This window comes from Monopterus albus, unplaced genomic scaffold, assembly GCF_001952655.1.
Source record: "Monopterus albus unplaced genomic scaffold, M_albus_1.0 scaffold3.1, whole genome shotgun sequence".
Lineage (NCBI taxonomy): Eukaryota > Metazoa > Chordata > Actinopteri > Synbranchiformes > Synbranchidae > Monopterus > Monopterus albus.
In genome coordinates, this window is record NW_018127883.1 from 3,235,760 (window position 1) to 3,246,766 (window position 11,007).

At 43.7% G+C, this 11,007-nt stretch overlaps 1 protein-coding gene across 4 annotated transcripts in view; it reads left to right on the top strand.

Annotated features, from left to right (window-relative positions):
• Positions 1 to 11,007, top strand: part of akt3a (v-akt murine thymoma viral oncogene homolog 3a) — a 50,248-nt gene that overhangs the window by 36,687 nt on the left and 2,554 nt on the right. For 3 of the 4 annotated variants that reach the window (XM_020604696.1, XM_020604686.1, XM_020604677.1), the window contains 6 exons: positions 433 to 555; positions 1,383 to 1,511; positions 6,384 to 6,598; positions 7,010 to 7,097; positions 7,898 to 8,000; positions 8,820 to 9,232. In XM_020604696.1, coding sequence (XP_020460352.1) covers positions 433 to 555; positions 1,383 to 1,511; positions 6,384 to 6,598; positions 7,010 to 7,097; positions 7,898 to 8,000; positions 8,820 to 8,905 — 744 coding nt within the window. In that variant the 3' untranslated portion in view covers positions 8,906 to 9,232. Of the gene's footprint in view, positions 1 to 432; positions 556 to 1,382; positions 1,512 to 6,383; positions 6,599 to 7,009; positions 7,098 to 7,897; positions 8,001 to 8,819; positions 10,288 to 11,007 lie in introns of those variants that run through there. The other variant, XR_002275307.1, reaches the window with a different exon arrangement.

Here is an 11,007-nt window from a genome sequence, read left to right on the forward strand (position 1 = left end):
GGGGGGGTTGGCGGCAGCAGCAGTGGCGGTCAGCCTGTCTTTAACTAGACTGGTGTATTGATTAAACTCTTGATTTGGCCCCCGTTGCTGTACTCCACGCCAGCACCGTGCCAGCCTAACCCAGAGGGTAACGTGGAAGAGGTATGCGAGTATGTGGTGAGCAGGGCTGCTAGATGAGACGCCAGCTGCCGAGCGCCTCCGCCCGCCCCTCCTGTGAGACACCCCACCACCCACCCAACCCCTCTCCACACACACACACACCCCTGCTCACCCTCCCCTCCGCTATCTATCATCTCAATATGGTGCGGGCAGCCAGTTTGTGTTGTGCTAATTTCCTCCAATAAATCAGTAATTATTGCTGTGCTGTCCCTGCTGCCTCTCCCTTCTCTCTCACTCTCTCTCACCCTCTCTTCTTCCCTCTTCTTCCCGCAGCTGTTTTTCCATTTGTCCAGAGAGCGGGTGTTCTCAGAGGAGCGCACGCGCTTCTACGGCGCAGAAATTGTTTCAGCTCTCGACTACCTGCATTCAGCCAAGATTGTGTATCGGGACCTGAAGGTAAACAGAAGCAAAGAGGGGAGGCTGGTTGGGGGGCATGGATGAGAGTGAACTGCTGTTTGAGGGAAAACTTTTTTTTAGCTCATCATCTCTTGTGTATCATTTTTTTTTTCCATCCATGAGGAGATGAGTGGCTCAGTATGTGTGGTAATTAAAGAGAGGGACAGGGACAAGCTCACACAGACATAAAGCAGTAAAGAAATGTGGGACGGGGGAGGAAGGGGGTGCCGATGCCACAGAGGTAGAGGTAGACGGCTCTGTCTGAGCGTCTGCCTAGCAGCCTTGGCCCCAGCCCTGCTCACAGCAGCCAAGAAAACAAAATGAAGAAAAAGCAGAGAGAGAGTGCAAAAACACTTCAGCCATTAAAATTAAAAGGTTGAGTGGCTCCAGTACATACCTGTAGTTTAACTCCCTTCTCTGTACAAACAGTATGGTTTGTCTTATCTGTCTGCCTATGTTCTCCTTTTCAAAGCAGTAAGATATTGAATCCACAGTTTTAAAAAATTATTTGTCAATTAACAAAGCAGTTAAATATGTGTGTGTTGGTTCTCAGTCACAAATGATAATGAGTAACTATTCAAAATGTTTCAGATGAATGCCAGTTCCTGAGAAATGCATTGTCGAGATTAGTTTTCTCTTTCATTTCTACTGATTTTTGAGATGCCAGTGGTCAGAGTTGCATTGTGGGAATTTCTCTGAATCAGAATCCTCTGTATGTTGAACACACAAGTATGTTGAACACACAAGGAAGTTGACTCTGGTACAGTGGCTTTCACTATGCTTTTGTAAGTCAAACAAAAATGCTGTGTATTTTGTTTCCTTTCCAGTTGGAAAACTTGATGCTGGATAAAGATGGCCATATCAAGATCACTGATTTCGGCCTTTGCAAGGAGGGCATCACAGATGCTGCTACCATGAAGACCTTCTGTGGCACTCCAGAGTACCTCGCACCTGAGGTAAAGCTTTTTCTTTTATTAATTATGCGTTTTGTCCTTGTTTCTCTCTCTCTCCTGCCTTGAACCTCTCCACCATCATTCTGGTCCAGTTCTTTTTTTCTTTCAGAGGTTAAGATCATTTACAAGTGCTATGGATGAGAAGAAATACATGATGGGGATATTTATTGACCTAAAAAAAAGCATTTGACACAATCAATCATGAATTATTAATGGACAAGTAGGAAAATATGGGATCAGAGGAATGGTTCTGAAATGGATTAGAAGTTATTTGACACAGAGGCGTCAATTTGTGAAGTTGGGTGAATACCAATCGAGTGAGCTGGATATTGTATGTGGAGTGCCTCAGGGTTCTGTTTTGGGACCTAAATTATTTATATTATACATTAATGATATATGCAAGGTTTCTGATTTAGTGAAAGTGGTTTTATTTGCTGATGACACTACCATATGGGCATCGGGTGAAAACCTACAGCAACTCTCTCGACGGGTTACACAGGAACTTGAGAAGATAAAGAAATGGTGTGATAGTAATATACTATCTCTGAATTTGGATAAAACTAAATTTATGGTATTTGGGAATCGTAGACTAGATAATGAACTTCAATTGAAAATTGGGGGAGCTAAAGATTGTGTATTTCCATAAGTGGGGTAAAACTATGGAATAATTTAAGCGCGGACATAAAAAATAGTAATAGAATTGACAAGTTTAAACATAAATATAAAGGTATGTGTCAATCAAGATATATGCATAAGATGGGATATAGGGATCACACCAATGGAGCTTTCATACAGTCTAAATTGTTAAAATTTTTTGATTTAGTGGGATACTTGAATAGGTGTGTTATGATATTCTTCTCTATTCAGTATGATAGATGACATAAGAAGACATCATTGCTGAACTTTTAGTGTGTGCAAATAAAAAAGTAAAACTGTTGTGGTTACATTATGAACACATTAAGTGTGATGGATTTAATGACACAGTGTAGACTATTATCATTTGATAAATGACAGAAATCTCAGGAACTGAGAACACTGAGCAGACTGACTGAGGCTTTGTAGTACATAAAAGCATCTGTGGCATCCACAGGCAGCCTGTCCATTAGGCAGCATTTCTGTGCTGTTCAGGGTTACTCCTGGGACGCCCCAGTGAACTATGGGACTCATGTTGTCCACTGCACAGTGCCTGTTTATCTAACAACCGTGCTGGCTGATTAGTTTAACTACCAGGATTATTACTGATCGTAGTCTGGGTAGTTTCAGGAAGGACCTCCAGGAGCAACACAGACAGTACATTTTCACAGGCAAACTGTTCCATAATATCAGGGTGAACTGTAAATATGCAGCTTATGCGTGTGAATTGGTTGAATTGGTGAGGGGCAAACACACAAGTAGATTCTTATAATAGTTTTTTTTGCAGCCATCCGCTGTCCAGCCAGCTACCAGCGCTGCCTCACTCGAAGGCCAGCAGATCAACTGGCGAGAGCATTTCAGGACTGTGGGTGGTGGAGACAGAGCGATGGAGATGAAGGCAGGAGGGGAGAGGCATAGTGTATATCCCACTTGAAAAAGTATGGAGGACAATTTGGCGCAGCATTTTGTGCTTTTTTTTTTTAGAGTCCCTTCCTTTGCGTGCCAAAAGCTGATTGGAGGCTGTTGGTTATTTTTCACAGGATGTGCGTCTGTGTGCATTTATGTGTGCGCGTGTGTGCGCTGTGTGTGTGATTGCAGTAGAAAGTGTGGACTAAAGCGAGGCAGATGGCGGCAGATGGGCGAGGTTGGAGGAAGGTGCTCAGAAAAAACCTGGAAATCTACACCACCACCGCCGCCGCCATTCGCCCGCCCGCACGCTCTGCTCGCCCGCCCGCATGTAAAAATAACACAGTTTGCTCGGAGCCAAGTTAGAGAGATGCAAAGTAGCCGGGATTAAAAAGAGAAAGGGGGGAGGTGGGGGTTGAAGACAGAGGAAGATGAGAAGGGAGAGAAAATATTTCAGGGTTACGGGAGTGATAATTCAGACAGTTCCTGCGTTTGCCGTGAGTGAAAAGGGCATATGAGAAGTGAATTAAAAAGGTTTGTGTCTGCTGCTGGGCTGAAGGAGCTTCAGCAACGAGGCAACTGTAAAGTGACTCATTCTTCAGCTGAACTTGTAAAGCAATAGACTCAAATCTTATTGTGTTCCACTGACAGTCAAAAATAGAGTAATGAACAATAAGCAGTGTAAGGTCCTTGTAAAGGGATGGAACCAGATCAGAGAAAAACACATGGGGAGTGTTTTTTCTGTTTTCTCAAATTTTTCTGTTTGACACGTTTCCTTGTGGCTATTTTTTGCTGAAAGCGTTGAAGGCGATGGCTTCTTTCCATTTATTTATACATGTTTGTTTGTATTTTGTTTGAATGTTGTATATGTTGGGTATTGTGATTTTTTTTTTTTCCTTTTTCAGTAAGTGTAAATGTTTCATTAACATAGCAGCACAGTGAGCTGTTAGTAAAACATTGCAAGACATCAGAACTGTGTCAGCACAAACCGATTTCCAAATGATGACACTTTGGAGATAGAAGGTCTCTCTCTGACACTGACAATATGCGAGTGTATGTTCACTGTGCCTGGTATATGAGGGGTGTGTGTGTGTGTTTCCCTACTGGCTATCTGGGCTGGTATAGCCACAGGCTACGTGTGGCCATTCTGTCCCATCTCGTCCTTTCCAGGCTGCCAGAGCCCTTGTCCTGCGAGCAGCATCTAGCTACCACATGGCTGCCCCGACAGGGACAGGGCCAGAACGAGTCCTTCTCCCTCATAGCTGCTTTTAATCAGAGCTCTTCTCTGTTACTCCTTCTGTCTTGACCCATTTATTTGTCCTTTCTTTTTGCACACATAATCACACCAACTGTATTCTGCATACACACACATACACTCACACACTCCATGCCTAGGGCTGTGGGGCAGCATTCTGGCTCTGTGTGGATTAATCTGCTCCCTGCCTGCAACCGAGCTGCCACCACTTTTTTGGTCCCAGGACACACACACACACACACACCTTCTTAGACCAATACACATACATACCCAACTGAACGGCTTGTATTTGTATACACTTCTATACCTTTTTGTACAGAGACTCAACACAGTGCACACAGCCCTGTAGATCAGCATAAGGCTACTCTGAATTTCATAAACTGCATGCTGTGTGTGTGTGTGTGTGTGTGTGTGTGTTTGTGTGTGTCCTTCCTCAAGCTGCAGGGACTGAAACAACACCAAACATCTCCTAGTTCACCTCACTCTCAAAACTTTATGAATTTGATGAGGACAGATAAATATTCCATCTGCTGTTTGTGTGTGTGTGTGTGTGTGTGTGTGTGTCTGACAGTCTCCCAGCAGTCTAAGCCAGTGTTATCCCTCCAGCCATACCAATCAATAGAATATCTGGAGCTGGAGGCGTGATTCATCCCCCAGCTCTTCTCTGCAGCTGCCAACAGGGTGACCAGCTTAATGCATACGCGAACGCATACACATTCACACATCAACTAGCACTCATAACTCTCTTATTCACTTTCACACACATTGACTTGTACAGACTGAAGCAGCCGCCTGCATCATTAGCAGTTTAGTGTTGAGAGTGTGAGCTCACTCGGTTAATGACCAGCTTTCTATGGTACAGAGCTGCTGTGGAGACTCACAGGCAGCTCCTTGTTGTGCTCTCTCACCTGGCATCAGTGCACAGTGACATTTAGCATGACTTACAGTTGGGGTTGTACAGCAGAACATCACCTGTACCTTCATCTGACACTTATTAGGAGAAACTGACAAAAAATGTTAAAAGAATAAGGCTGTTTGCATTTATGTGTTAGTTACTGTTGGTGTGTGCTCATGTCTACCCTACCTAGTCTATTACTAACAGTGAGTGAGATGCTATTATTATTATTATTGGTGAGATGTACATAAGCCTTTCTGGCTGCTCTCTAGCCTTGCCTGTCTGTGTGTCAGTCACTGCGACTACACAACCCAGGTGCACACGTATGCTCATGATGTTAAAAAAGCTCCTATTCATGAGGGCCTTAGTAGCACCTGAAATACATCTCTTCCTGTATCTTCTTTCTTTTTCCTTCTCTGCTTTCTCGCTCTTCCAGGGGTGAGCAAACAGGCACATGAGGGGATGAAAGGAACGAGCGAGCGAGGGAAGACGTGATTAGAGAACAGGAGGCAGGATAAGACGGGATGGAGAGGACAGCATGTGAAGAGCAGGCAGGGAAGAGGAGTAGGAAGGCAGCCCAGACAGAAGACTTTGATACAGGAGTGACTTCTTTCACAGAACCTTGTTCCCCTCACACGCAGCACAGTAGCTCACAGTGTAATACCTGTGCGAACCAGCTTGGAGGTTGGACTGGCACTGACCTGTGTTTTTGGCTAATCCAGCCTTTTCTATCCAGGGACATTTCTGCCTGTCGCTGCCAGGAGAGTGTCAGTGCGCCAGGGAGAGCTGGCAGGGACCAGAGGGGGTATGTGGTGGACCACACCAGCACACTGACTCCCTTACTGTAACAGGGGCCTCTGAAGACCTGCCATCCCATGATGTCTGCCTCTGTACTGTATGTGTGTCAGTGTACTGGGTGTACCAGCAGCTCTTGCAGTCTTGAGGAGCCGCTTCTGTTCATCTTGGACAGCTTTTACTAATTAATTTTTTTTTATTTATCCCCTAAGCAAAATGGCATATTGACTCTGCTGTGTTTCTTCACTCATCTGTCTCTTAAACACCTCTGGCAGTCTGTTGTTGTCCAATGAAATAAATGCAAAATAAAAGCAGGTGTCCAATAAAACAAATGGCCCCATTTAAAAAAAAAAAAAAAAAAAAAAAGTGTATCTGCATCTATTCTCCTCAGGTCCTGGAGGACAATGACTATGGTCGGGCGGTAGACTGGTGGGGTTTGGGTGTGGTGATGTATGAGATGATGTGTGGCCGGCTGCCATTCTACAACCAGGACCACGAGAAGCTGTTTGAGCTCATCCTCATGGAGGACATCAAGTTCCCGCGCACTCTGTCAGCTGACGCCAAGTCCCTGCTGTCCAGCCTGCTCATTAAAGACCCCAACAAACGGTGTGTGCCCAGATTTGGTGTAGGTAACTGTGCTGGTGGGACTGGAGAGATGTGCAAAGATACAGATGCCCAATTGACAAATCAAAAGTCAGGGCAGAGTTTTGCAAGTGAATTTGTTTTGGACATGCAGAGATTCATTTCAGTTGTTTTGCTAAATGTTCCTTAAATATCAGAAGGAAGGAAACACCACTTGAATCAAAATTCCCTCACACTGTCTCATGTACGGCTGGTATATCTATGTACAGTAATGTGTATACCAACAATAAACAAGACAGTGTGATGTGTTTTCACTTACACCCAAGTTATTTTGCTAAAGGAAGTAATGAATATCTTTTTATCGCTTCTGTTAACTGTTATCAGTTTGATTACGTTCTGTTCAACTTGTTACACCATCCCTCTCCTCTCCTCCAGGCTTGGTGGAGGACCAGATGATGCTAAAGAAATAATGAGACACAGCTTCTTCTCCGGTGTTGACTGGCAGGATGTGTATGATAAAAAGGTATGGAACAATACGAGGGTAAAACCTTATGCTTGCATTTTGGGCTGGTGGCGAATAACTCACCATAAAGATACTGTATGTTTGGCAGTTTATTTAATTCCCTGTATTTTCTGAGGGTTAACTTGGCCGATATCACACTGGTGATGACAGGGCATCATGGAGAGATGTAACCTTTTATCCTGGAGATCTCCATCCATGGATGTGTTTGCTTGTACTGTATAACCCCACTGAGTGGGAGTCAGGTCCTGTGTGGCAGCACTTGACAGTAGCATGTCAGACAAGTCCTGAGCCTCCTCCCAGATCATTCTACCACCTCTCCTGTTTTTCACATCCTCCTCTCTTCTCTTCCTTCCTTTTCATCCCTCCAGGACTCTCTTCTCCCCTCCCCCTTTTATGTTAGGTCATCTCTCATTGATTATGATTTTCTTTTTATCTGCTCTCTTCTTCCCTGTGCTTTTCTCTCCAATTGTCTCCACCTTCCTTAGCCCATTCCTTTACTCTCATTTTCTTTCTTCCCTTCCTCACTTTTTTCCTTTCTGTCCTCTCTTCTCATTTCGTCTGGTAAAACACGTATACATATATATAATCTATGGCCAGATCATTAGGAGGTTATAGATCAGGAGCAAAACCTTAAGTCAATGAACAGGGGAGATGTTTGCAAAACAGAGGGATGAAAGTCCACAGACCTGCTGCTCCTGTGGCCTTTTATTTTGTGAGATCTGGAGTTGGGTGTGCAGCTGCCAGTGTTATTGTACAGTTTAATCTCTCACCTCTGTGTCCTCCTCACCTCTTCATCCCAGCTGGTTCCTCCCTTCAAGCCTCAGGTGACATCGGAGACGGACACCAGATATTTTGACGAGGAGTTCACAGCCCAGACCATCACAATTACTCCGCCAGAGAAATGTGAGTCTCTTCTGACTCTGATCGTCTCTCTCTCTCACTTTCTCAAGCATGTTCGCATAAACATATGCCCACAATAAAACTTGACAAAATCTCACTTTCACTTTTGACATAGCTGTAAACATTCTTGGTAGAGACAGAAATCTAGAAATAAACAAACCGACAAAGGGTTAATTCACTTGTTTAGAGGGTGTTTATCAAGCATAGGGGGAGTTGAATATTAAAAACCTAAACTAGCACACACAATGAATGTACTGTACATGTTTCAGCTGGAATACTTTCTGTGACAGCTGATAATGTTATTGATGCACATTCAGTACATTGAATTTGTCAAGCAGCTGATCAAACTCAGCTTTTTTTAAAAACTACTTTAATTGCAGTTTTAAACAACTAATCAATGCGCCCTGTTTTTCTTCAGGTAAGACATTTCCATTTATTCAAGTGTCTCTCTAGTAGCCCTCAAGCCACACGCAGCACGTCACAAGTCTTTTGAGATAAAGATATCGGTTTCAAAATGTTTGGCACTGAATTATGCATGAGTGGAGCCGATGTGTTTCTCTGCGCTAACGTGAGGTTCCACTTGTTCTGTAGGTCGCACATCAGTTAGTTAGCAGGAGACTGCCACATCAAAGATGCACTTGTTAATTGAATCGTGTTCTGTTTAAATCTACAGTACAATACAAACACAGTGCTTTGTAATGTTTGATTATATTGGGAGAGCATGTCTCTACCTGACAATTTCCTTTTGATTTTATGGAGTTATTAAATGAAAAATGACTAATGGTAAAAAAAAATGAAGCCATCTTTCTTTGCTTGTCCTAGTTGATGAGGACGGGATGGACTGTCTGGACAATGAGAGAAGACCGCACTTCCCACAGTTCTCCTACTCTGCCAGTGGGCGAGAGTGAACTGTCCATCATGGTGACATCATCACAGCTGGTCTCTGAGGTCATCAGCGTGGGACAAAGAGACCCACAGCTTTGGACTGACCCAGAACAACCCTGACTTGAAGGATTTTGCCCTTCTAATGTCCTCTTCCTCTCTTTTTCACCTCTTTGGTCCGCTTCTCTTTTTTCTTCCCTTTTGTAGACAGAACTTACAAAATTACCCTCTAACCCTGCACTGCAGCCCTAGGTGATCCGAACTGTGATGTGATCATTTACTGTGTAATGTCCCTTTAATGACAGGAGCATCACCAATGGCCTGCTGTGCTTTGACATGTCGGTCCTGCCAAACTCAAAAAAAGAAACACCTCTGATCTGGTTAAACAACAGCTGATGTATTTTTTAAAGAGATGTTTTTGTGGCTTCTTGTCTGTATGAAGGAGATACAGCATTTTAAGTGATTCAAACCCAAACGTCTGTTACTGGTTGTATCTCAGGGTTTTGACAGATACTCCGATGCAGAGACACTCGTGTCTGACTTCAAATCCTCACAGAGTCTTTCTGGGATTGATTGAGGCTCCCCTGGCATTGAGGAAACAGTTGTCATCAGTGAGCTGAATGCTACACACCTCGTCATCGAGCAGGATTTGACTCAGGTTTGCTTAGTGCAATTCATCATTGTTGTTGCTGCTATTTCAACTATCACAACTACTACAGGTACTACTGCTCTTACTGCTACTATAATATTACTGCTACTATTAAAACCCGGTGCTACACTACTAGCTTAATGCTGCAGGTCATATACAGGCGCCAGCAACATCAACCAACTTTGTTAACGTCTGTGCTTGTACAGCTGCGGAACAGGTGTTGCTGCTGATGTACAGCTACTGCGCATCAATTCTGTAGATCAATGATGGTGATAGGATGGCGTGTGTGTGTGAGAGAGAGTGTGTGTGGTACTATTATTGGTTTGTGTTTAAGATCACATGTCAAAGCACAGCAGTTCAGAAGGCTGAAGCTCCCAAACCATGAGCTTTACTACGTTACCCACAATGCAGTGCAAGATGGTTTCTCTGTCCATTGCTGCAGAGGTGAAAATGAGAGGATAATGGTTGGTTTGAATGTTGCGCGCACCCAACCCTCCACCCCCAAAATCTTTTTTATTTAATTTCTCCACTGAGTTTCAGTGTCTTCAGTCCCAAAAGGGAAAACAAAACCGAATCGGTACTTTGTGTTGACGAAGGAAAGCTTTACTGTGACATATTGTTATCATGGCTTTGGGAACCACACGACTGTACCTCTATGTGTTTGTGCAGGAAAGGGAAATTGCAGCAGGATTCACCATAGAGTGAAAAGATAAGTCCAGGATCGAAGGCTAGGCATGGTGAAGGGAGGAGAGAGTACAGGTGAAAAGCTCCAAGAATGAACCGTTATGAAATATTTATAATGTGATAATTTATGATGTATTGATGAGTGAGGTAACTACAGGAGCGCGTTGCATTTACCAAAAGATAAAAAAGTTGAAGGAACTTGTCTCATAATTATGACTTACTATCTCATGATTACGAGATCAGGATCTTGTAGTTATGAGATAATGTAGGGATTGGAGAGCTGCAGAACTTGCCTGAAAATCAGTAATTCAGTGATAGTTGTCAGTATATCCAATAGTGCACAGCTAAAGTGAACAATTAAGATGTTTGCCATACTTAGTGTCCCAAAACATAAACAGTATAGCAGGGGTGCCCAAAGTGGGGCCCGCGGGCCAAACTTGGCCCACGGAACATTTGTTTTGGCCCGCGGGGACATTTCTTGGCCCCCCACAATTTATTATGCCACCCCAGTTGTCAGGTCAAGCAGCTCCCAGCTCAGCTCGCAATCCACCAATAAAACGAGAAGAAGAAGAAGAAAAAAAGAAGAAGAAGAAGAAGAACAACAACAACAACAACAACAACACGAAGAACGGAGCAGTAGCAAGCAACATGGAGAGCAGTAGACGGTGGCACACAGACAAAAGGCATTTTAAATGAACCTGGGAGGAAGAATATTTTTTTATGGATATTAATTCTAAGGCAGTCTGCTTAATTTGCGGTCAGTCTGTCGCTGTGCTAAAAGAGTACAATATCCGC